Source organism: Pipra filicauda, unplaced genomic scaffold (assembly GCF_003945595.2).
Source record: "Pipra filicauda isolate LSUMZ 115617 unplaced genomic scaffold, ASM394559v2 scaffold91_size2508729_pilon, whole genome shotgun sequence".
In the NCBI taxonomy this organism is placed as follows: domain Eukaryota; kingdom Metazoa; phylum Chordata; class Aves; order Passeriformes; family Pipridae; genus Pipra; species Pipra filicauda.
In genome coordinates this window covers 931,665-959,004 of record NW_024105109.1, presented here as the reverse complement: position 1 = coordinate 959,004, position 27,340 = coordinate 931,665, and the positions used below count along the sequence as shown (strand labels likewise).

Below are 27,340 nucleotides of genomic sequence, written 5' to 3'. Positions count from 1 at the left end.
AGAAAAGCAGGCCAGAGTTGGACATTGTAAAGAAATAAAAAATAGTCAATATGCAATCAGTAACATTATAACTGCCTGTTTAGTTTTATTTGAATAATCCTCTATATTAATGTTAAAGCAGTTTCAAATTGTTTGCTGCTCTGTGTTGCTGTAAATAGGGCACTTATGAAAAGGAATAGCAAGAAAAATCACAGAAGCTGTGCACCTTTAGAAGGAGGATCTGCTCAGTTATTTTCATTTACTTACTCAAAATTTTTGACACTTAAGCAGTTGGCCAATTTCTCTTGTCTAAGAGCTAAAAAAAAAAAATTCTAAGTAAAGATAGATATATTAGGATGGGAGAACAAAAATAAGGTGGCAACAAATAGCAATGTGTGTTGACCTGCTACAAGGCACAAAAAGAATTTTCCAAGAGGACCATTAAATTACTTAGCAGTATTGATGTGGAATTTCAAAAATACATAGCAGGCCAGAAAATGCTTTTTCCTTCAGATTGTCCCTGGTAAACTGTATAAATCCTACTTCTGCTTCACACCATGCAGTTGTCTTGACAGAAGAAACCAATTTATAAGTACAAGCTCTACTTCACAGCTAGACATGAAAGGAGAAGCACCAAGGAGGAGGACGGGCCTGCGCTTTTTTCCTGCAAAGAATTTCCAGGTCTCCCGAGATGGGCTACAAAAAGGAAAGAGAAAGGTACCAAGAAGGAATTGTCTCAGAATTGAAGTTACATAGAACTTCATGATCATACCAGGTTGGACAAAACTGGACTGTTCTGTCTGTCCAGGCTCTGGGCAGAGTCTCCAGGATCATGGATTCCAGCTGAGGCAGAGGAAGGGACACACCACATGTAAGAGAAAGCAGCACAGTGTGCTTTCCATGAACACTGTTAGGTTCCAAAGAGAATAATTTAAGGGAAATGCACAGAAATTTTCTACAGAACAGGTCTTACTGTGAAAAGAAAAAAAAAGATCCCACAAAACATTAAACTTATATTCTTGGGTACGTATTTTCCTGTATTTGGCAAGGGGAAGTTTTTAAAGAATAATCTTTGATTGCTAATATCCTGTAAAAATTCATGGAGGAAATCCTCGATTTTATCATGTACTGTTGGGGCTAGGAGGGAGTGTTTGCAGTGATGTATTCAAGTTGCAGTTCATAATTTTTTATGCTGGCTGAGCTGATATTAGAAAAAGTCCATAGTTCTGATAGAAAGAGGTAACAAAGACTTGGGTCCGTGTATCCAGGCACAAATTAGTTTATAACAGTTCCTTTAACAAATCACCCTTGGAAGTTAAGGATCAGGTAGGAATTTGTAGGACTTCCCTTGTGTAAACAGATGGAGAAAATCAGAAGCAATTTTTCTATCCCTCTGAAAGGAGAACCCAACGACTGTCCAAATGAGTTTTAAATGCACTTATTGCAAATAGCTGGACATGACCACAGCCCAGCTTGTGAGACAGAAGTTGTCTTTCTCCAGAACAAGCAGGTTCTCCATTATAAACTTCTTTGGGTGGGGAGAAGGGAGGGGAGCAAAAATACTTTGGTTCACAACATTGTTTTGCATAGGCATTCAAGTAGATATTCCAAAGCTACCAGCTGTCCAGGCTAGTAACATAACACCCATGCCCCCTCCTCGGTAGTGGACGCTCCTCTTTGGTATCCTATTTTGTAAGGCAGACATCTTGCACAGATGATGGAGTCACACAGATGCATCTTTGAAAAGGAACAAACAAATTAATCTAATTTATTAAGGAACACACTGGAAACCTTCTTTTGGTAGGCGGTAGGGGAGGGAGAAAAGAAAGTGTTGATAGATTCAGTATTTGCAAGAAGCAAGTTATTTTGCTCTTGTAGTTATTTGTTTACAGCTGTCAGTAGCTGTGATACGTCTGTGTTGACAGAAAATATGGAGTTACTGCTTCATGAGTAATTTTGAGTAACAACAACCAAGACATTAATAAATCCTTTCAGGTAGACACAGCCCTGTGGCAGAAAATATAAATATTCATTTTGGGAAGCATTCTGGCAGTTACTAAGCACGATACTTACTTGTTGACTGCGTGATGCACGAAACCTTGTAGGACGACCACATGCTTAAAATACAAAGTATTGTAGCTAGGAACCCGAAAGTCTGGATGGGAAAACAAATAAACCACAAATATTTACAGAGCATTAGATGACACATATTCCATGCATGTATGAACACTTTTGTATATTCAGCTTCATATTTTATGAGATTAACAGACCCAAAAAAAGTGATTTTTTTACTCCATTCTGCCAAAATACTAAAAAAATAAAATTTCCTGTAGTATAATAGCAAGTTATGTCTTGTGAAAACAACAACTGACAGACAGATTAAGAGTCATACACAAGGAGGGAGAAAAAGTTGGACAGCAGCATGGAGCCTCACCTTCTAAACTTCCCACTAGGATTCTGCAACAAAGAAAAGACTGTTTCTAGCACCTCTGAGTACTGTTCTTTTACTGCCCCATTCAAACAAGTCTTTCCCTGCTGCCTGCCAAATAAACAAGTCAGGTTAAGTATTCTAGTTTGTTTGCATCATCCAGACTAAGTTTCTGAAAGCAATTCATTATTCTGGAGGAGTTGTATTTCTGGTCCTGCTGCTGTGAAAATACTGTCACCCACACTCATAAGTCATGCCTCTCTCTACAAAGCCCTCCAGCCAACAGAGGCAGAAAGCATCTTCCAGTAAGTCAGTGCAGAGCCTCAGTGGGTTTTAGCTCAGGAGAAATTATTTTGAAGAGGTCTCTGTTCAGGAGCAGGAGGCAATCAAAACCCAAAGACTGAAATTCTGTAGGTAAGTTCCAGGTGCTACAACAGCCTTTTGTCAAAACTTAATTGTCTTAATTCTTCCCCTAAACACATTAGCTCCTGTGAGTTAAAGCAGAAGCCTTTAGTTTCAACACTCTGACAGGACAAATACCCACTTTTAGTGGTGAGTCTGGAGTCTCACAACAAAATATTTTTATTGGCACCGTGTTACAGAACATTCACTGAAATGAGTAAGAAGGTAGTTCACCCAATCAAGACACAAGCAAGGCAAGTCTGTAAGAAAATAAAAGTACAAGTAACAGATTTCCAATGCCCTACTGTATATATATTGCAATTTTAAAAATGTCAAGACTAATAAACACAGTCTTACCGCTCCAGCCACAAGTCCGGTCACATTGTAACTCTTGGCTGCTGCTACAATCGATCCAATGAGAAGCAGAATTGTACCAATTAAGTAATGAAGGAACTCCTGTAAAGACAAACACAGCCTGCATCAGAAGGGAAACTTAGCAGGAAAGCATTTTGATATGCCTCAGAAAGAAATGAAGTTGGCAGAAGTGACTCAAACCCAGAGGACAAAACACTAGTAAAAAAAGGATATTAAAAAAACCCCTAACAACCCACCTTGTGAGTGGATTTTGTGCCAAACCTCAGTTTCTGTTAAAAAAGGGGGAGAGGGACAATCTTCAGATCTACTAATGTCACTGGAATAAGGTTCACTTACTGGGTATGGATGCAATCCTTTCAATTCAACATAGTTTATTACTGAGGATGAAACATATCTCTTTATTGCATCAAGTATTGCACTGCACTAAAGGGATGGTTCTGGAGGAAGGAAGAAGCTTTAAAGACATATTTCTCTAGCCTATATGAGATGCCATAAGTGGAAAACCAAATGCTCCTACTTCTGATAATCTTAAAAAGTAAGCAGTGGATCTACTGCTGGCTTTACTAATGACTTAGGTCAACCAAGACTCGAAACAGGAGGGAAGCCACAAAAAGCACAACTGCAGTAAAACATGATGGCACGGGCTTTTCTGGGAGAGCACCAAGGCACCACATTTAAGATCTTCTCCGGTGTGATGAGTATCAGTCTGGGAGTCAATTTTACCTTGTTACAAGCAGGGGTTATCTGTGGATTGATTCTGAATCCTCACAAAGCTTATGGCAACCAATATGTGTGTTTGCACATGAACATGGGTTGTTTCTTGTGCATGGTTGGGGTGGGCAGGGGCATATCTGCTTACTGTATCTGCATGAACCAAGGGAATGCCATGTATAAGGGAGAGAAGAGATTTTATCTCAAACCACAAGATAGAATATAGTCCCAAAATTGTTCAAGGAAAGCCCAGACGATAAACAGTCTATCATACCAGTGTCCCTCTGCTCAGGTGTTTTATAAAGAGCTGAGAAGGATTTTTGCCATAAAGTAGAGAGACTGCAACTTGCTTTCCTCATTCATAACCTTGTTTCAGTTAATCAAGATGCCAACCCTTGCATTTTCTAGAATAAACTATTTCCATAAGGAGCCTTTCTCTGACTAGTCCATGATACAGCAGGCAAATTAGACACACCATTGCCTCCTTAGAGGCAGCAAATAAAGCAGTGTACACAGGCCACTGCTTTAGAGGAATTCGAGAGATGGGCAGAGGTTCAATGAATCCTCAAAGGCTAAATTAGGTGGAGAACCAACACCTGGAAGGGCTGAGAGAGTGCCCCTCTGGAGAAATACTTCCAAGCTTTAAAAGGTGTCAGCGCTGAACCACCTCTTGAACCACTGCAACTTTACTGACTACAAATCACACCCCCAATTGCAATGTAGAAATCCTGCCAGGAAACTCATCTGAGTGCTACCTGTAGTTTCCCAAAGTCTCTTATATGTCTTCCTATTCTGTTCTAAAGATACTTAAATGTGTGACTGATAAGGAAATTGTTTGTTTTGTAAAACAGCAGTAGTGTTCAAGAATCACATCCCATAAAGCTATCTGAAGCTGAGCAGCCACAAACTTCAGTGCCTTAAACTCACTAGTGGCTCTGGAACACAGAGGAACGATTAAGCACAAAACAAAAAAAACAAAGCAGCCTATGAAGAGGCCAAAATGGCATAGACTTGTTACAGCAATGCACACATTAAATGCTGCTTTACAAAACTGTAATTTATTAGCTTACTTCAGTCCTTTATTTTAATACCTACATCTGTATTATTTCTAGATAAATAAGTACCTTTAGAGACAGATAGTGGTGGCATACATTTAAAAAGAAAAAAGCCTAACCATGTTCTTCAGCTAAAAAGAAAAAGAAAGAAAGTTGTATTTTTCTCTCTGGCTAGAGGTGGATGGATGGACAGACTGTTATCTTAGATCTGTACAGTACTTACATAATTTCCATTACATGCCATCCAACCAATCTTGGATTTCAAAATCCCTCTATACCTCTCCAGTTTGCTTTCCCCATTCCTTTTTTCCTTCCTCTGTGGAACTAACATGTCACTATGTGTAAGGGAGGCATTTTCTAAGAGGTTATTAAAATCCATCATTCCATACCAGGATGCAGAACTCTTTTATTAGGTGACCTGACCCAGAGCTACTGAAAAAGTTCAGGTCTCACATTTTCTATGCTGCTTGTTAGTTCTCCACTAGGATATGAGAGATGGATGTGTATGGGAAATGTGGGAATGAAGCAGAACATCCTGCAGGATATCCCAGAAAAGGCAATCAGGCCGAGGCTTCTATTTCTTGCTATTGTTTAAGTTACCTAAAACTGTACCAAAAAGAGACACACTTGACTTAAATAGCACTCACAGACTTTATTTTGGGACAGGATGTAGTACATGAATTCTAATGCTACCATTTGGTACATTAGTAATCCCTTAGCTGCTTTAAATGACCTGAGCTAGGACTCATCTGCTGAAGGCTTGATAATCAGTAGCTTCTTTGCAATTGTCTCAGAATAACACTATTGACTTCCCTGGAGTAAATCTGGATTTACTGGATGTGTCTGAAGGAGGGCAGGATCAGATCCAAATCAGCTAAAAACCCTTACGATTAGAGCATCTGCTGAATACTAATAACAGAAGGATCTGCATACAAGGTAACAAAGAATCAAGTGAAAGACAGCCTATCATTGTGAAATAGCACAAGAAAAAGGACTAATAAATTGAGACATGAACCCCCAAGAGAGGCAAGGAACCCAGGCGATGTCACAGGCTTACCGCAAGTGGCCAGCTCACGCAATTGAGCTTCCTGTAGATCCTGAAGATGTGGGTAATGTAGAAGAACAAAATCATAACCAAATCGCACATGGTGACAATCTGAAAGAAGCTGTATGCGCTGTAATCCGTCCATGGAGAATTATTTACACTGATGAATCCAATCAGCAGTGAGATCTGGAAGACAAAATGTGCATTAAAGATTTTTACAGTGGTGCTCAGAGGGTTGTGGAGATGATTTTAAGCAGAACAAAATGGCACTTAGAAACATAAGACAAATATCTAATGTAAATTGGATGGTCCCAACAAAATGGAGGACAAAGTAATGAGCATGATAATGATGTTTTATAATTTGCTCACAAATGAGGTGAAGCAACCATCAAGAGTGGGGAAAGGGCCAACTGCCAGAAGGAATGCAGCAGTTTCAGCCTGAAGAACCCAATCTGAAGAAATCTCTGTGTACAACAGAAGTGGTCTCAAACAGAGAAAAAGAACTGAATGCCTGGAGATGCACCAGCGACTGAAGCATCTAAACCCCATGGACTTTCAGAAGGAAATAATTGAAAGCTGTAAAAATTGAGGTGTCCATGAGCAGATGCACCTTTACTTTCATTTAGTGACACTTCTCACATGCAAAAGCGGATGACCTGGCTGCAACTGAGCTAAACAGTTTTACTCTTCCTTTTCTACCACCTACAGAGCAGGAGTATTAGAGGATTATAAGGCAGCATCATAGCAAATAATATAAACATTTTGGGGAATTGATTAATTCACCTCACTCCCAAAGCTTTAATATGTTAACACTGCCACATAAAAGTATAAAGCTTCTGTACAACTTCCGTCAGCGGTACACTTGCAAAGGACAAAAGCTATTTTATTTTTTTAAAATATGAAACTACTTGTTTAGTTTACTAATCTTGCTGCTTCCACCAGCCTGGCTAACCTGGGTGATCAAAATAAATCTACTAAAAATAAATATACTAAAATATTTTCTTATTACAGACTTTGTCAATGCATGCTTTCAGCCACTGTAATTTTTAGCTCATCTGAAGTCAATCGGAAGAAGTAATGATTCACACTTTAAGTGTTTCTCCTAGACATTCAGAAAGTATCTGAGGAAGCCAGAACCTTAAGACTACAACATGCTTTCCTGCACACTCATCTTCCAAACTCCTAACCAACTGCATTCATTATCAGAATAATTTCCTTAAGATTAAAAGAGACAAAAAAAAAAAAAACAACAACAAACCAACACCCAAACAATATAGCTTAGATTATCCCTGCTGCAGTGTTAACCAAGTTTCACCTGCTCAGTTCTAAGTGGACAGGCTAAATATATGCATACATGAGAGCAACCAAAAGCTATATACACACAAAAGAACTTCACAAGAACTTGTCGCCTTGACCAAACTCCATCCAAACAGCCACATCAATGTCTTGACAGTGAACCACCTTGAAAAGCTGGCTTCAAAGAGAAAAGTCAGTGTTCCAGATTCCTTCCCACACAAGTGGCTAAGCTATTGTCAGACATGGTCCAGCTCCATTATTTTTACTGTATTTGTCCAAGTAGTTGATATTAACATTGTAAGTGATGCTCAGTCCGAGACAGTCATGGGATTCTGCACTACAGTGAGCCTACATCTCCTCTCACCTTTGGAAGTGACACAGGACTTGGAGATGCAGGGTTAGATCATACTTTGTGCTTCTCAAGGATGGAGGTCACAGGTGTCTTTGAATATGCTTGATAATGCTCAGTTCCTGTCTCCCCAGATGTGTTCCTGCCCTCTGTTTTGGGACTGTAACAACATAGCAGCATCCTGCATGTTCAGTGCTCCTGTCTGTACCACACCTCACCTCTGGGTCTCACTGCCTCACCACTGGGGAATCCTAAATGCACAAAGTCTTGCACCTTGTGCATGGCAGAGCTTTCTGATATGCTACATTTCTTAGAAGACAACAAAGCAATGCTCTCCACAATTCAGCATTTAAAGAACTCTGGCCCAGTTCTTCAATTCTGAAGTAATTTGGATGCAGTTTTGTCCAATCTGTGTCTACATATAGCAGGTCTACATTAAGCAGTGGTTTCAGAAGGGACCAGGGCACCTGTCATCTCCTTCCCACCCTGATTTCTTTCCCTGCTAATGTACTGGCTCCTCCATTCATCTGTGCTGAGCCATCTTAGTGTACAAAGCTAGCAGAAAAGTGAACTACTGAAAAAAGGCTTTACTCTGACTCAGCCATCACACAGGGCAGGGTCAGGTGAGCAAGGGAGTGTGAGGGAGAAGTTAGGACTTCCACAGAAAAGATAGGAAGGTCTGAGCAGGCAGGATGGCAGTAGGCAGTACCATGCTGGCTCAGGCTGCCACAGACCATGCATCTCAGTCCCTTGAATCTTTATGTTAGTTAAGAAGAGTTGTCTGAATTAGCCATTGAATAACTTGAACAATCAGAAGGAGATCATTTGCCCTATAATGTAGGAGAACACTTGAAGTGATGCAAGACACAGCTATTATTTTCATAATTTAAAACTGAATTTAATGAAATTTCATTCCATAGGAATGAAATTCTTCCATAGGAAGACTCAACAAGAAGTCACAGCAAGCACTGAGTCTTGCTCTTGGATAAAGGTGAGATGAGGACAGTACTTCCCTAATCACCAAAGGCTAGAAAGGGTCTCCCTTATTCAGATGTCTTCAGTTCCCAGTTTCAATTACACTGTACAAATCAAGAAAGAAGCGTTAATTCACAGAAATATTAAATCTGCCTAGTGGCTCATTTCATGCATGAACAATTAACTTTAGCAACTTTTTTTACAGTGTACAAAGGATAAGGTGGGCGGGATCCTTGAAGTACAATCACCATCCAAATAATTAAAACCACTGGAGAAAAAAAACCCACTTAGTTTAAACTAGATCCAGTTCTTTCTATTTCATGGAAGCATAAAAGTATTTTTCTTTTCAGTTAAAAGGTATAAAAAGCTGAGAAGAAGCATAAAGAAGAATGTGAGCTGTCCAAGAACAGAAAATTCATCTGAGGTGTTATATTCCTCAGAAATAGGAAAATACAAGGTACCAATCACTCAGTGAAGAATCTGCTCAGCTCCTAAAGATGGAGTAGAACTGTGGATTTCAAGACTACTTCACAATTAAAACAACTCCAAAACCAATTAGCAAAGATTCTTCCTTCTTTGATTTTAGATGTGCCTCAGCACACAGGTAGGAAGAAACCATGGCAAGAGGTATTTCTTTCAATGTTTAGTTTCTTAGCATAAATTTTGCAACATGAGACTTACCTGCAATTTCTAAAGAGAGTCATCTGATCAGAGGCACATAATTCTGTTTCACAGGACAGGTTCAAAGGGGACCCTATAAACAACTTTATAAAAGTTGTCTGCCACACTATTATTGCCAGCCTGCATGGCTGGCAGGTACAGTCAGAGTTTAAAACTCACATGTTGAAAAAGAATGCTAACAAATGTAGAGCCACATAATATCATTTGTCCTTTAAAAGTGACAAACACTGAACTTCCTTCACCAGATAGTGGTTTATCATGATATATATCGGGTGATGACTATTTTTCCCCCCTCTGGGATTCCTGTTTCCAGAGGTTAGAGTGATAAAATTATTAATATGTAACTGTCTGGGATACAGTTCAACATAGATCTTAGAAGTCAGTTTGTGACACAGAGAGAGAGAGAAACAAATGGCAAAGCACTAAAGTGATCAAATGTTACGACTGCTCTTTATGCATCTGTGCTCAGGGGAGCAGGTTAATACACCTCAAAAATAAAAACTGGGGGTACACAAAAAGCCAGGGCACTGCTATTTCCCTTTCAATATAGCATTTCACAGATTGTGAGAGCAACACACATGTAACAAACAGCCAGCAAGGCAGTGTGACCAGAAGTACAGGTCAAATGATGGTCAGTCTCATGAGAAGATTTCAATGTGCTCCACAATATATATCCAGGCTCCAGACCTGCATTACAAAAGGAGTGAGGGACACATTGCAGGACAACACTATTTCAGTGCTTTCTGGTTTCTGAGAAGCAAAATAAAGAACATACACACCAATCAACTCCAAGGAGGGATTTTTGGATTTAAATAAAGTTTTGTATTTATTCTGTTTCATAGAAGTTGACTGGCTTAAACTAATCCCCTTCTTGACTTTACTTTGGACCAGATTTTTGAAGTAAGTCATGAAGCATGTTTAGAGACACTGGTATATATCAGGAACTATCTCACAGCTAAAGGCAGTCAGGCAATTGCCAGAAGGCACTCAATGCCTTACCAGATAGAAAAGATATAAAATCTGCAAGACTCTTACAGAGTAAATCTGCGTTCTTTTCTCTATTTTGAGCTGGAGATGAGGTAACCACATCCTCTGCAACGTTCCTGTAGAAAATGTTGGCTCTTGAATGGCACTGAATGTTCCCAAGCCTAAATTCCATTCTGATTTGAAGTTAACGCAGCTCTACCAAAGAATGAAACATAATTTGTTCTTTCTTGATATGGTCTTCTTCCTAAAGGTGCCCAAGATGCTGCTTGGCCACCTTTGCCACCAAAGCACATTGTTGGCTCATGGTCAACTTCTAGTCTCCCATGATTCCAAGGTCTTCCCTGCAGAACTGCTTTCCAGTCAGATGGCCTGCACTCTGTACTGCTGCAGAGAGGCTTACCCTCAGATATCCCCGGATACAGGACTTGGCATTTCTCTGTGCTGAACTTGATGAGATTCCTACCTGTCCGGACTGTCAGGGTCCCTCTCCATGACAGCACAACTCTCTGGCTCATCAGCCACTCCTCACAGTTTTTTTTATCACCTACAAATTTTCCAGGAGTGCACTCTGCCCCATCATCCAGGTCATTAATGAAGATGTGAAACAGTACCAGCCGCAGCATTGACCCCTGGGGTGCACCATTAGTGACTGGCCTCAAAGGACTTTGTACCATGACCTTCTGCAACACTCTGCCATTCAGACACTTTTTAATCCATCTCACTGTCCCCTTCTCTAATCCATACCCTGTTATCTTGTCTGTGAGGATGTTATGGGAGACCATAGCCTTACTAAGATCGAGGTAAACAACACCCATCACTCTTCCCTTGTCTACCAGGCTAGTCACCTCACTACAAAAGGCAGTAAGGCTGGTCAAGCATATTTTCTCCTTTGTAAATCCATGCTGACTGCTCCTGATCACCTTCTTGTCCTTCATGTGTTTGGAAATCCTTTCCAGGAGGATTTTCTTCATCATCTCCCAGGGGCTGAGGGGAAGATGACCAATTTGTAATTCCCTGAATCCTCCTTCCTTTTCATAGACATTACATCAGTCTGTTCAGAATGGCACACTTTCCTTCTGTACTTCTCAGGCTAAAGAGGAGAGGGAAGGACTGGACAAGAGTGATAAATTCTCTTTCCCTGTGCTATAAAATGCTACTTGAAGTGTTCCCTGGAAATGCTGTTTCTTTTTTAAAAATCAGCTGGTTTTCCTTATTTCTTCTTGTCCCTGACAAAGAATGAGCATCTGAAGTCTATTGATCACTATTACACTCAGTAAAAAACAAGGAAAATGTGTATCAAGACTTCAAGGTAGTAAATCTTCCACTTCAGGAAAATTCAACACCTTCTTAAGAAAAGGACAAGAATCACACCTTTGTATTAAGAAGAGATTATATATGGCAAGAAGATCCAACTTCCAATGACTCCTAAGGCAAATGCATACTGGAGAAAAGGCCCATAGTATTAGGCCCAGACACTGTTGTACTTCTGATTTCAGATGGTTTGAGTTCCATCTAACTCCCTGTGCTCGCTCTTTGCTGGCTGTAGTCCCGCAGATACAATTAGGTTACAGAGAAAGCTCAGCTCCAAACATCCTAGCTTCCCAGGAGTGGGCTGGCCATGATGGTGGGACTCAGAGCAAGCCAGAAACACAACCCTCAGCCTCCCTGGTGGCTAGATCTTCCTGCAGTTTCCAGTCCTGCCATCAGCCACAGAGGTCACAGTGAAACTGCCCAAGAGCTAATGGGCTTTGCTTCCCTTCACTAACACTGGATCCTGCTGGAATGCACAGCAAAGATGGAAAAGCCTGGGTGGGCCAAACCTGCAAGTTCAAAGAAGCCTAACAGAGAATCACCTGCTGTAAGGAAGGGGCAGAGATGCATGCCCACCAGTCAAGAGATTACAAGTACAATTTTCCTCGCTAGTGCCCTGCAGGTAACAAAGGAAAGGATTTGTTTTGCTCTCCATGTTACCTACAGTCCAGCTGGCACCACTAAGCATTTTCTGCTCAGTAGAAGACTGTAGTTTATCTGACCACAGAACAGTTTTATAAGCCAGAAATCAATCTGTGCAAGTGCTTTGTATGATCTTTTTCTACTGTCCTGCTCTAATGGATGTCATAAATAAAGCTCTGACTTTACTACCAATACTTAATTCTTTTGTAATGTTTGGAGAGAACTAAATTTTCCTCAGATGCAGCTACCTGCACAAACATAAATCCAGCATGATCTCCAATACTGACAGGAACCTACTCTAAAGGAAAGCCTAATGTTCTGAGCATGAGAGGCCCATTTCCACAGGCAAACACTGACACAACAAGGGAGGAATTAAAAGTCACTGGCTCTTGAATCCTGACCTGTTTTGTAACCAGTCTGAACTTCAGTAAATCATGTATTTCACTGCTTCAGCTCCCCCATTTTCCAAGTGAGGACTAATAAAGACTTTACATGCATTTGCTAAAGGTTTTTGCCCTCAAAACACTTTAGACATGTAAAATAAGGCAAACATTTTGAGCATGACTAATAAACATCTAGGGCAAGATGACTGTTTTCCTTTACAGTGTGAATGAGAATAGATGCCCACCAAAAAGAAAAACCAAGTGATAACCCCCCCACCCTTCTTCCCCCTGTCCTCCCCTCCAAAAGCCCAAACCAACAATCAACAGATCACAGATGTAACAGACAAGCATATGGGAAAATCATCTGAGGAGAAAGCCACAGAACAAGCAAACAGTAGCAAAAGGTTGGTCTTCTGAGACTTGCTTTGTGGTCAATCTGTGGCTACCACAGCACAAAAGATAAACAAAAATGAGAGCCCTAGCTCACTGTAAAATGGAAATTAGTATTTTTTTCCTGTCTGTCATTTATTTACTTACAATAGATTGTGATCAGGTTTTGCAAAAAACCCCACCATGCAGAAAACATTGCAAATAAATTGTTTTCTAACTGCAAGTGTAATCTTTAAAGCTTGGACTACTTTACCACTCATCCTCTTGACCATCCCTGAGTGCTCTGTACCGCACATTATCACTCACCCATACCCAGCTGTTCTTTCCCAATGCTATTAATGACTGTGAAGCAGAGGTTACCCTTTCCCACTGTGCCTGTGTACAGCAGTGGTGTGCTGGGTGTGGGTGCGATATAAGCTGCCCTCACAGCAGCTCGTGTGGTGCTGGGCTTTCTGTGGTTAAAACGTGCTGATAACACGTCGGTGTTTTGGCTGCTGCTGAACACTGCTTGCACAGCAGCAACACCTGCTTTCTCCTCCCTCCCCTTACCCTAAAGCAGGCTCACAAGTAGGCAAGTCACAGCTGGCTCAACTGAACAATGGGATTTTTCAGACCATGATGTTGTGTTCAGTGATAAAAACTCAGGAAAAGGAGGTTTAAGGGGAAACGTTTTAGGTTATGGTGTTCCTCTTCCGAAGCAATCATTGCACATAGAATCATAGACTCACAGAATGGTTTAGGTTGGAAAGGACCTTAAAGACCATCTATTTACAACTCACCAACCACAGGCAGGGACACCTTCCAGTAGACCAAGTTGCTCAGAGCCCCATCTAGCCTGGCCTTGGACACTTTTGTCAATGGGGAGTAGTGAATTAATTTATTGCTTTGCTTGTGTGTGCAGCTTTCGCTTTCCTTATAAAACTGTCATTATCTTGATCCAGGGGTCTTTTTGCCTTCCTTCTATTTTCTCCCCATCCAACAGGGGAGGAGAGTGAGCGAGAGGCTGGTGTTTGGCTGCTGGCTGGGGTTAACCCGTTGTATGTGGCCTACCCCTTGTCTGGATTTCTAGCTGCTGCAGTAGGACAAAGAATGGTATTAAAAATCTTCATTGCAGAAAGACACTGAATATGGTTTTTGCAAATCCCAAGATCATGCACTGAACTGAAAGACTGAAACTGCTGTCTTACCATGTAATTTTAAACTATGGATAATAATTTTCTTTTTCTATATAGAAATAAGATGTGAAATGCCAACTAAATTGCAGGGAGCAAAGATAATGTTAATAAGAAGCAAAATTGTCTCAAGGTGCCCAGTTCTAGAAAAACACTATAACTCTTATCTCAAAGTTTTACCATAATACCGTGACACACACACAGCATCATTTGTAATCCACCCAGCACTGTGTTATCTCTTCATTTAATTACTTTGCCAGGCAACATCCTTGTATTTTTCAGAATATCTTCCTTTTTTTTTCTTGACTGTACTCCCCTCTAATATACTATCCCATGAGAAGTCATACTATAACTTTTTGTCTCCAGTGTTTCCTTTCCTTTTTTTCTGCTTATTCCCCTTTCCTATTCTTTCCTACATTACACTCTGTATTTCTTCTCCTTTATCTCACTCACTCTCTCCCACTCGAATTTCCCTCTATACATGCCAATGCATCACAATTCCCTCTTTTAATGTTTCCTAGCTCTCTTCCCCAGTCTCTTGCATCAGGACATGTATTGCAATTAGCTAACTAAAAATTAGCACCATTCAGGGGAAAAGTGTCAGGGGACAGGATTCAGCAGAGTGCTACACCTGCACAAAGACTGTAGGCAGCAGCTCTGCTTTACCAGTCTTCAGCTGGTAGTCGGCAATACCTGAAAGTGCTTTTTTTCCCCATGCATTGTACTTGCTGAAGGACTGATGAACCTTTGTACTGCTTTAAATGTCGCTCCTCCTGAATCTGAAAAAAGAAGGACCCTGAGAACTACCCATGAAATCGATAAAACCTGTTTGATTTCCACTCTCTTAAAACTTACCCAAGTTCTAGTACAAGCAACTGTACAGAAACTGTGTCTACAGATTTGGGGCAAGGGACAGCACTGACTCTCATCCTGTTTCATCACAGCCATTTTAAAAAAGAACAATATAACAAGAGCTAAATTCTTTTTGTATTTGAATGAAAAAAAAGTCAAAGTTTCCAGCTTATGACACCAGCCAAGATGGTAAATGGAATTTTCCATCCCTACGCGAGCCAATCAGGATAACCATGCCCCAGAGAAATGTCACTGACTGCAGCTGTACATTTCCAAATGTTACACCTCAACGCAGTGAAGCAACACCCACATATTATTAAGTACATACTTCTGGTGGAGTAAAATAATTTTTTTAACAGCTTCCCAAAACAGAAAGATGAGCAAAGTGCAGGCCAAGGTTACAACTGTAGATCATGCAAGACTGATTCCACTAATTTAAGCAGCAATGCTGACTGCTGCTGTAATCGAGATTTCCTTCTTCCAAGGCAGTGTTGGAAATGTGAGCTGTAACAGACAAACCCCTACTAGAAAAAGAAGATAAAGGGCACAGTCCATTTGAAACTTCATTAATAACAGATGAAATCAGCTGCCTTCAAGTGCATGGTTCTGTGAAGCAGTCAGTCTTTGGTTGCACAATAATCTTTCAGCCCCTGCGTCTGGGCAGATTTCCTTCTTGTCTGGCTGCTTTGCTAAAATGAGGAGGCTGCCTGGCCTCTGATAAGTGACTTCTCTTGTGCACCACCATTCACAGGCTATTTATTGAAGATAAAAATGGTGGGAGGGTGAGAAAAGACAAAATAATCTTATTCAGACCCTCTACAACTCCGATAAGAGGACAATCCTAAGCACAAGGAAGCAGATTTCTTTATCTATTAATAAGAAGTTATCTATCTGCTCAGGCACAGGCCTCAGTGGTAGAAAAGCATGTGGGGTAATCCCAGAACCAGCCTATGAAGGACATTATTAAAGAGCCCTTGTTGCAGGGTGTTAGCCATGATCATTAAAAAGGCAATTCTTTGTAATGACTAGCTGCAATTAAGTCCTGCCTACCACTGATCACAAGACTTCAATCCTGCCCCTGCCAGCTGAACTAGTTCCCTGCCTCAATCTCCACAGCTGCCTGCACCACACCGAAAGGCACCACATAATCCTGCACATTATTAACTGAAAGCTGAGGATTTCATAGTTATATGGCAAGTAATAGGCTCTATTCTCATCAGGTAGTGAATTAATTTTTTTTAAAAAAGGTTGGTATCAACAACAACCTCATAATTTTATTTATTCTTCTTGCCAATTCAATTTTAACAGATTTGTTTCAAAAGCAGCCTAAATTTAAAATATTTCAACTGTAAAAGTATTATCAGTAAGTTTTTTCAATCTGTAAAAAAGATGCACACATGACACTCAAAATATTGCAAAAACTAAGTAACATCACACAAGGGCCATACGCAAGTTACAAACAATTCCCAAAACACATAAAACTCATTGCAAAACAATATTAATAGAACAACTAACTGCTAGCATGTCTACAAAGGATAGGAACAGAATTTTAAATACTGACAATGCCCCAGAAGCATTCTAACTCTGGGAATCACAGCTGCCTTCCCTCTGATTTTCAAAGAGGTGCCACCTGCTATGACTGCAAGGACTACTCTGGATAAAGCCAGAAGAACCCTATACTTTGGGAGCACACAGCTTGTTCCTCTATAAGGAATTAATTCTCTATGCAAGAAACAGCCCCCATGAAACAGCCAGCCTGCCACCCGCTCCAGTGGTCTCTCCCATCAAGTCATGATCCCCAAATCATAGACAAACCTGCTGCTGCAGGTAAGAGCAAAGACACATCCTCTATATAACTGGGTTTTTTTTTCTGCAGATGCAAAAATACAATCCCTGGCTCAGCCTGTGCTCTCTGCCCTCCTTACATTGTGGTGCTTGCTGGGAATCTGTGTCTTACACAAACAAGCCCGTTTAGAAAAGACAACCTGACTGCTGCAAAAAGAATGCACGCACATGGCTCCTGCTGTAGCTCGCTCCACTGTAAAAGACCATCTACCTTGCATGGTAGGCAGAATCCCTATGACATAACTCAAAATATTATAGGAAGTAAAAAACATTGCAATCTCCAGAGTCCTCTAGTAAAAGGTGGAGTATCTGCTGATAGCAACTGAAAATGAAGGGATTAATATTACCAAATCTCTCCAGATTAAAAAACTGCACAGCAAGTTGTGACTGTTACTTCTCTCTTCTGCAAGACAAGTACTTCCAACATCTAGATCTTCCTGGAGGGCCACGTTAACTGTTCTCTTGATCTGGTAAACAAAAGATTCAGACAGACTGACAGGAGAAGACAGTCCACACTGCGGACAGAGAAAGAACGCCTCAAGCACAGAAGGTGCTTCTGAGGCAACAGAAGGAAAAGGACTGGGAGGAGAACTGTAGGCCAGCACAAGTGGGTTTGGCAGAACTTAAAAATTAAGATGTTTGAGCTATCTTGAGGTATGGCAGAAGAGTGGCTCTCAATGGCAGAATGGAATCCAACAATGATGTACGGAATATACATGCTGGTGGAGCTTCAAACACAACCTAGGGTACATAGACATTGTTGGAGAACTTGATACTTTGAGGCTGTTGCTGCAAAAGCAGCACAGAGCTCATCAGCGCTGGGTCTGGAGAGGAAGCCCTCCTTGTGGGCAGGAGACTCACCTGCCATACTTCCTTTTAGTCAGCTGGAAAGATGAGCTCCTTGTAGAAGCAAGGCACTTCTGAATCCATGGCTCTGAACCATTCTCAGGTATATTGTTTCCCCTTTAAAAAGTCAATGTAGTCCCATATTGCCAGTGATACAATACAGAAAGAGCTTATTCCTTACTTGTGAGCCACAGAGCTCTTGTAGAAAAATTTCACGGCTGTCTAAAAATGGTTTCACCAACCATGCATGGCAATACCATCTACAAAGAAGGAGCCCACGTTGGCTGACAGGCCAAGCCTGGCTCAGACTGGCTGGCTGCTTGATGCCCAGGGGAGAGAGTATTTATTTATTATTAACAAACACCCACAAACTCTGCACAACAAGCTGCAAAGTTTCCGCCTTGACCTGGATATCCAATACATATCTAGCAACAAACAGCTACTTAAAACTCGGATAGGAATATATAACATAAAACCTGTACCTCACGGCAACAATCATTCTAGTTAACCTATCAAACTAGATGCACAAAAAAAAAAAAAAAAGGCAATCTCATCTTCCTGGAAGTTGTTATTGAGATCAAAGATAACTTGCGAACCACACAGTGAAGTCTCAGTGCCTCCACCCAGAAGCCCTCAGCAAGCGATCTGTTCGTCACTCACCCTTACAGATGCTGCTCACAGCACAACCTGTTCTCGCTGTCTGAGGCATTTAGTGCTTGACTGACTCAAATCGTCAGTTGACACCTGCTGTAGCTCTCCCTGCCTCAGAGAACACCGCACGGACATCTGGCAGTCGCACAGACAGCAGTTCAAAAGCTCACATCTATCCTCTCCAGCAAAGGCTTTGCTAGCTATGTCAATGGGGCCTTGAGCAAGGTCTCCTTGAATAAGAGGAGGTCTTGTTTACATCACCAAAGTCCACGTTGTTAGCTGTGCTGGCATAACACAATTTTTATCAGGAAAAAACAGGTGTGAATTCCTGAAAACATCATGGCAAATTTCCAGATCAACCTGGCTGCTGGATCAGCCTGGGCCTTAGCACATAAAAGAATGACCTTCTCTATGTGCAGACACTTGATGCTTGGCAAGGTGCCAGGGAAGTGAAGGGTAGTGAATGAGGGGTGAAAAATGAGAATAGATGAGATTCCCCTGTAGCATTGTCAAAGCTGACAGCTTTCAGTGACTGCCTGGAGACTGGCAAGCCTCTCAAACACACTGGGACAGCACTCCTATGTCTATTAGGAACTTGTATACTCAAGCAATTGCCAAAAGGCTCAACTAGCCAGCAGGTGAGAAGCAGCAACTGGGGACTGTGCTTTTCCCAAATAGAGAAAAGAGCTCTTGCAGAGCATGATTACAGACTTGAGGAAAATAGGCTAAGTCATTCTGCTCTTCTGCAGCTGCTGCTGGTCATCTCATGTTAACAGCATACTTCTTTCCCAGCAGTCAGCACTTGTTTCTTGAACTCACTAGTGGTACTTTTAAAGAAAAACAGAAAACAAACAAAACAACAAAACAACAAAAACATTAAAAGAAAATTCCTCCTGAAGGCAGTTTCTCAATCATCATCACACTTCCATTTTCCTTATGGGAAGCTGTGAGCAGAAGAGGAAGCCCTAAGCAGCACAGCTGCTGCTATTGTTGCAAAAATAGCAGCCAAGTTTGTTTTGGCTTTGAAAGCTGCAGACACCTAGCCTTGATCAGCCAGGCACATCTGTCCCAGCCATTACATTCATCAAATGACCCTTAAGAATCTGAGTTAAACAAAGAAGAGGAAGCTCACAGGTGGATGAAAGGAAATCACAGCAGTTTCAGAGTTGGATCTCTGAGTACAGAAAGTAGCAATTTCTGGCTGCTGTATACTTTACATATCACCACATAATAGGAGGACAAGGCCACAGCAGCACGCATGACGTGACAAAGGAGACAGCTGAGCCACAGGACCAAGTGAATACCTCACAAGGACTCCCCAGGGAGGGGAGCAGAGGAAACACTTACTCATAGAAGCAAACACTGTCTGGCTTTGGGGGACAATACCCCAGTAATGCACAGCAGGCACCAGAGCCTCAGGGTCAGGTATGCATCTCTCACTGAGGTACAGCCACGGCTTCTACTGGATCAAAATGAACATATACAGCCCTGGAATCCAGTGAAGGACACTTGACAAGATGCTCTTTATCATTTACAGACTCTGAGCACGTGGAGACTGAACTTGTAAACAAGTGATCTGCTGTTTTCTGTCACTCTGTGGCTGGAGAGGAGGATGTTCAAAGAGAGACCATCTCCAAACAGAGTGAAGACAGGGAACACACTGCTCTTGCACATCTTAAAAGATATAAGAACTCATGCTTTTCACCACATCTTAATTATCCAAGGACATAATGTGCATCTGATTAAGATTTTTAAACGGCATTTGCAAATTTAACTTCCCATAAAACAAATGTGCCAGGAAACCATTGCCAATACTTCCCTCTGCTCTTTCAGGCATACTCAACATGTCTGACAGAGGTGAGGCAAAACTTCACAAGCAACACCACTTTAAGGAATTTTCCCTTTCTGTTTTGTCTCCATGCAGCTGTTCTCAGCTGCAATGATGCAGATGTTCTCCAGGTTACACAGAGGCATGGAAAAATATAACTGGCTTTTCACCACATCTTTTTATCCAAGGGCATAATGTGCATCTGATTAAGATTTTTAAATGGCATTTGCAAATTTAACTTCCCATAAAACAAATGTGCCAGGAAACCATTGCCAATACTTCCCTCTGCTCTTTCAGGCATACTAAACATGTCTCAGGTGACGTGGTAAATTTCTGGGCTTCATTTCCTTTTTTTTTGTTGTTTCAGAAAATGTTTGTTAAACCCTGTTAAATTACCTCTATAGAAAGAGCACTACATGCACACAGGTTGCTAATGAATGTATTAAAACAAATCCTAATGGATGAGTCAGATGAGCAATGAAAGACAGCTCCAACTTTGTGCTTTTAGGAAGCCTCTAAGCCTCTTTTAGGACACAAATAAAACATTCACTGACATATTCAGAACAGAGATACACTAGTGTTCAATAACGACTACAATTGTCTTTCTACAAAATGTACTTTTTAGCCTTCTAGAGAGGTTTCAACATCAGAAAAATTACTAGTTTCTTTTTTGCTGAAATAGATAGGCATTAAAACAGATGGTACAAAACCTTCTCCTGCCCAAGAGAAAAAGAAAAGGGACTACATTCTCAGCTTGTGGTTTGAAACACATGGAACCACTTCAAGCTTATGTATTTCCTGCCCTTCTGTGCCAGACACTTGCTCTTGCTGACAGTAGCCTCTATGGCTGCACTGTTCCCTAAAAACTCACATGGAAAAAAGAAAACCAGAGAGCACAAGTAAAGCTCCGTTAGTTCCCTGGTACTGTGTAACCTGGAGAACATCTGCATCATTGCAGCTGAGAACAGCTGCACGGAGACAAAACAGAAAGGGAAAATTTCTTAAAGTGGTGTTGCTTTTGAAGTTTTGCCTCACCTCTGTCAGCCTGCCACCAAGCCTTGGTTAACACGCAGAGAACACACTGCTTGTTCCCAGCTCTTGCGCAAATACCTGGACAGAAATTGTAAAATGGCCACCCAGAGCAGAGGCATGGAAAAAATACAACTGGCCAAGCCAGCCTGTTTTGGTGTTCTCAAAGTGGAAATAACAGGACTCCCCAGTCCTATGGGGTTTAATTAGTAGGCTTAGACATTCCTTACTGCTCCTGTTTCTTTGGAGCTATCAAGACTTAGAATAATTTTTTCTCTCTCTCTTTGCTCTGTAAGCCCAGCAACGTCAACTTTACTGCAGCTTATAGCAGAACATCAAAAATAATTAGCAGCTCCAACACATAACTCTGACCTTGGTCTCAAAATAACTTTGCTTCTAAAAACATGTCTTATTTCTTAGCCAGCAGTTTATCACATAGTTGCAGACTGAAGACACTTCCACATTTTTGGGTGGTTTTCCTCAATCCACCAGAAAGCACAGTCTACATGGGACTCATAGACAGGCTTACAAGTTTCAGCATCTCTGCATATCACCACAATTCCTCTGTTCTGACTGAGCAGCTTTATTACCACAGGGAAAAAATGATGTTACTGACGCACTGCTGAAAAGAATTAGATGTTTTACTTCAATCGCCTCCATGGACAGAAAGACATTTCAGTCTCAAGATCAAGTCAGAAGATTGAGTAGCTCTTATATCATTCCAAGCATCATTTGCGTTTGTGAATTTCCTTTTCTTGTATCAATGGTTTTGATTAGGAATTGTTTTCTTTCAAAGCAGATTTTGATTTCTTTTTATATTTCAACCTTTTCTGCATATAGCTCCCCAGTAAATTTGTCTGATATGATACAGCACATTCAGAGACAGAACTTGGCTCTAGCAACCTAACTACCAGCATTTTCTAGCTTTCAGTGTTAGATGAATGAATACTCTCTTGAATACTATTATTCAACTGTGTGTTAGTATACAAATAGCCCAGAGAGGTTTCAGCACACTTCAAAGTTACTCAGAATTACAGACTGTCTTGTTGCTCATTCACTTGTCAAGTATGTCATTGCTTTTGTCAAGACATGCTTTGGAAATGAAATAGATGCTTAGCAGAAAAGTTTTAACAATTGCCTTACCATTTTTAACAAATTAAAATGATGTTAAGTCAACTTTTATTGAGTTTATCCTTTTTTTTACATTGCAATTGCTTGTAAATCTTTTCTTCAGCCTTGAGAAGGCAATTTTGATTTTCTTCTGTCTGGTGAAACTGCTCTTTCCTGGCTCATATTACAGAATCAGCACTGTTTTTAGCTTAAAGCACGCTGTATTTTGAGTCTCTGCTTACTGTGACAGAACTATTTTAACAGTAACAACAGTGTTATTGTGGGAACAATCCTCTTCAGTCTGAACTGTGACCACAGTTAGCTTGGCCCAACCTGAAGTAGATGAAAGAGAGGCAAAGAAGGCCATGGGTTACTCCACACCTCTCAGAGTCCAGAAAAAAGGAGCAGTCCAAGAACAGCTTGAGAAGCCTGCAAGAACTACACAAGCACGTGCTGTGATGGCTCTTCTACATGTGAGCTCTCAACACTCCTTTTCAATCTAGAGTGGTCACGCTCCTGCAAATCTCTGCATCAGACACTTTGGACAGGTGATACAACCACAGCTGTTCCTACCAGCCAAGTGCCTAAGATGGTGAGATACACGGGCTCCAGTGTCAAACATGGGCTGTGCTGAAAGCAGGACCTAGTCCAATACAGCATCAGTGGCATCCTCCAGAGTTCAGCAGTAAAAATATAAAAAGCACATGAGAGCTTTACAAGAAATTCAGCTGAATCAGACTTGTTTGGATCTATCAACACTGGCATTTGAGCCACTCTGGTGACAATACGGATGCACACTCATACTGCTGTCTCTAAGGGCACAGGATGCCTCAAGAAGTTTCCAAGAACCCATCTACTGAGAACTTGCCAAGCTAAACAACACAGGTTCCTAGAAAGTCTCACAATAAAACAGGCCAGCAGTAGCATGGACACAGAGCAAACGTGCTTCAAACAAATCAGCACAGATAGTGCAACATGCTGAAGACTGCCACGTGTGTCGATTTTGGCAGGCTGGCTAAAATTCAAGTCATTTAGTTTCTCTGGTTTAAGTGTACTGTGCACACTGATACACATTCACTCACACACTTACTTAGTACACTGCTAGTATAGAACCAAGGTGGCCACACTGGGATCCCAGATCCTGCATGTATCCCTGTGAATCTAAGAGATCTTGGCAAAACTGAAAACACCAAAAAAACCCAAATGAAACCAAACCAAACCAAACCAACAAAAAAAACCCCAAAAACCCAAAGAACACCAAAAACAGAGAGGAAAAGAGGGGAGGAAAAAAGAGAAGAAAAAAAGGAAAGAAAAAGTGAAAGCTATATTAACAACATCAAGTTAAACTAGCTGAAGTAAGTTAGATGTTGAAGATGCTTTGTAACTTCCTCTTAACATGAGAGCTTCAATTCAGCCTGGATTTTGAAACGGTGCCCCAACTTACATCAGTAACAGTCACACATGGAAAAGCAGGTTTCAAACTGTCTTACTACCACACAAAAAACACAAGTCACATAACTATGTTAATCTCTTCCATCTTATTTTCTTACAGACCATTCCCTAAGCTCTGAAGTCAATGCATGAAATACACTGTCTTTTCAAAGCCATAATAATTCTGCAAGGTTAAAGAAATTCTCTAGCAAAAAAAGTAAAGGAATTTGTGTAGGCTTACAAACAAGAAACACTTTTTTTTTCTTCCTAATTTCATTCTACGCTAGACACCACAGCACCCAGAATTTCAAGAGAAAGCACTGGTAACATTCAGAAATTAGCAGCAATTCACATTGCACAATCTCTTCAATATTCCTGAGTTTTAGTCCTTCTGTCTTACAGAAGAACAGCTGTAAAATGATCTTTTATTTCTTTTGTATAATTTCCATAGAATATTGTTGTCATCTATTAGAATTATTTAATGCACATATACATACAACCAATTTATTTTTTTTTTAGCTTGCAAGCACAGCAAACAGCCTCTAACATTACAGTAAATGACAAAATATTTCTTTCTTGCTTTCTACCATATCCTTTACTTCTTGGTAAAAGGGACTGAGGAAGAAAGGAGATAACAAAAATTGTAATGTTTCCTCTTCATACCTACAACCACAATTGATTATGTACAGTACACAACTTAGTGTGACATATATCTAACCCAAAAGACCTTACCTTTGCACTCTGCCAGCATAATGGTTCTCCTTCTCAGTAAGACTACAGTCCCACCAGCCACATTAACACCAGTGCAGGAATGTTTATAGATTTAGCACAAAAAAATTTTTAAGAAAAGAGATACTGCCATCACTTCATACTAGAAGAACTAAATGCTTACGTAAATGGATCTGTGGATATAGAGAAATACTGTCTGAGAAGAGATAAAGGAGAGTTGTGAAAATATTTAGCTCTCTATTTTACTGGGTGCAGGAGTTAATTTAGAACTAACCTATCCTGGTTATTTCTACATACTACAACACAAACATTTATTTTTCTTATGGAATTATTTGAGAAGAAGACACTATTGTGATATGTGATATTAAAAGAAGTTCATTTGCCAAAAGTTCCTTGAATACCTGAGGTAACTCCTATTTACAGGCAAACTGGAAAACAGAAAAAATATAAGAATGTGAAGCTGAAAGAGTGCAAAAGGAAAATAATTTACATTATTTTAACCTTTATTAAAGTCACCGCAGAAAGCCACTTGCTTAAATTCTGATAAATTTTATATTGAACTGCATTGATAAAATATGACTTTATGGTAACGTATGTGAAGTATTACATAAAATTACAGAGATTTACATCTAGTACATGAAAATATGTAAAGCATGTAAAGTATGCGCACACTTAATGTGTGCACCAAAAACTGACATTACAGCACAAATCAGCATGCCATGCTAGCTTTAAGAGTCACTTGTCATAGCTGCAGTGACACCACAGCACGACGGAGAGCAGAGGTGACTAGTTATTTCTAGTCCATAAAAGGATCTGTTCTCTCCACAGTGGTAAAAGCAAAAAGCAAAGCACAAGTTTATTGTTTTAGGGCTAAAGGTTCAGTTGCAATGTAGATACACGCTCGAAAGGATGACACTTGTCTTCTGAAAAGATTCTCCAGATGCACTCAATGGTTTGGGAAAAACCCAAGCAACAAGAAGGCAGCAGACAACTGTTTGTGTTCCTACCAAACAGAATTCATAGTGAGGGACAAGTCTGAGGTCTCACAAGCACAGGACAAACGCTCAGCAGGTGCAGGTAGCCATGACCAGTCACATCCAGTTTTGCCTCTCGCTATGAAGGCTCATCTCTAAGGGCAGCTGATGGCTAATAACGAACTGGAAGAAACTGAGCAGCTTTTAAAGAGAAACTTCAGGATTTGATATTACTCCGTGGTAATCTAGAACAAAATGATTCCTACCTTCTAATGTCGATTTAGGAACCGGGATGCTAGTAACCCACACAACTTTAAAAAAATGACTGGACAAATAAAGGTAGGGGGGAAAACGGCGTTGGGGGCTTATAAAAGATGAAAGCAACAACTCCAGCACAAAATGTTGTCAAGGTACAAGTTTTTGCAGGATGAAAATGTATGTGTGGAGGTATCGCTACATCATGTCTTCCATGCTCTTTCCCAGGCATTATTGACTGCTACTACTGTAATTAAGGAGACAGATCTCTCCACAGATAATTGTGAGCCATAAAAATAAGAAAGAGCCTATCCATCTGTTAATCCTCTCCACATCTGCATGGAGCTAAATTGCCTGCACTAAGTCAAGGCATCAGCTCAAATTCTGGCAGCACTCCGCTATTGATTTCTTTTGAATTTCAGCCATACATCTCCCACATCCCTCCCCGTGTCACTAGGTCACCGCCTGGAGATCTCTGACAGACAGGGCACGGAGCCAGCTGGACCGTCAGTCCCAGCTGTGGTGTTCACCCTTACCAGATCCCTGTCGGCACAGGCACTTGGCCCAGCTTTCTTCCAAAAACTGCTAAGGAATGAGGTGTTGCACTGCAGCACGATGTGCTGTCGCATCACGATGTTATCGTTATTAGTTGCCAAAAAGTTAATACTGGCTATTCTGGGCTCCTGCACGTTCGTCTGAACGAACAGAAGTGCTCGTCGCTGCTTTAAGAAGACGCAAAGGCAACTTCTGATAGACTGAGGAACATGAACTTTCCGTAACGTTGCGAACTGCGAGAGCTGAGGGGCAGCGACGAAACCCGCAAGAGGTGCGGCCCCAGCACCCCCTGACGACGCTCTCCAGACTCGTCGCCACAAGAATCGTCCCGCAGGGATGAGCGCGGTACCCGCGGAGAGCTCCGAGGGCCCCGACAGGAGCCCCGACAGCCCCCAGGGGCTGCCCCCTCCCCGCTCGCCCCTTACCATCTGGGCCACCTTCAGCATGCCGGCGCAGGAGCGGAAATAGGCGCCGTCCATGAGCTCCGCGTCCGAGCCCGCCGAGGAGGAGGCGACGGTGAGGGCCGGCGGGGCCGCGGGGCCCCCGCTGCTCACCCCGGTGCGGATCACCCGTGCCCCGTGAGACATGGCTCCGTCCCAAGCTGCTCTCGCCGCTGCCCGTCCCGGGACAGGGGAACGGGACGGGACGGGACGGGATGGGATGGGGCGGGGCGGGACGGGGCGGGACAGCGGCGCCCCCGAGGCTGCTGCCAGGGGCCGGGCGGAGGCGGCGCGTTCCCGCCCGCCCGCGCTCCCCGCCCGGGGCGGCCGTGGGGCGGGGAGGGCGGGAGTCGCGGGGGGTTTCTGCCCGCGGCGGTTTCTTTCCCGCGGGGGAGACGCTGCCGCACCGCTCCAGGGGAAGCGGGGTCCGGGACGAAGCCCAGCTATTGGGAGCAGACGAAGGGACGCTCCCCCCGCGCCGCTCCGGAGCGGCAGCCGCGGCGGGACGCCCGGCGGCCCCCCAGTGCAGGGGATTACATGGAAACAGAAGGGAAGGTTTCCAGGCAGGAGGGGGGGGCGCCTCGCGGTGCAGCGCGGGGTCCCGGAGGGGAGCT

The 27,340-nt window shown here is 41.8% G+C and overlaps 1 protein-coding gene across 1 annotated transcript; it reads right to left on the bottom strand.

Annotated features, from left to right (window-relative positions):
• Window positions 1-720: 720 nt before the first annotated feature.
• CMTM7 (CKLF like MARVEL transmembrane domain containing 7) lies at window positions 721-26,896 on the bottom strand. Its single transcript, XM_027733406.2, has 5 exons — window positions 26,712-26,896; window positions 6,008-6,181; window positions 3,167-3,265; window positions 2,053-2,134; window positions 721-1,716 (listed from the first exon to the last, which is right to left on the bottom strand). Exons 1-5 carry the CDS (start codon window positions 26,871-26,873, stop codon window positions 1,703-1,705), a joined length of 531 nt encoding a protein of 176 aa, XP_027589207.2. The 5' UTR covers window positions 26,874-26,896; the 3' UTR covers window positions 721-1,702.
• Window positions 26,897-27,340: the final 444 nt, after the last annotated feature.

Excerpts from the sequence above, each read along its gene's own strand:
- CMTM7 (XM_027733406.2), bottom strand. The coding sequence starts at position 26,873 with ATGTCTCACGGGGCACGGGTGATCCGCACCGGGGTGAGCAGCGGGGGC. Across the intron at positions 6,182-26,711 it reads TGCTGAAGGTGGCCCAGATG|ATCTCACTGCTGATTGGATT; the intron begins GTAAGGGGCGAG and ends TTTGTCTTCCAG. Across the intron at positions 3,266-6,007 it reads GCGTGAGCTGGCCACTTGCG|GAGTTCCTTCATTACTTAAT; the intron begins GTAAGCCTGTGA and ends TTGTCTTTACAG.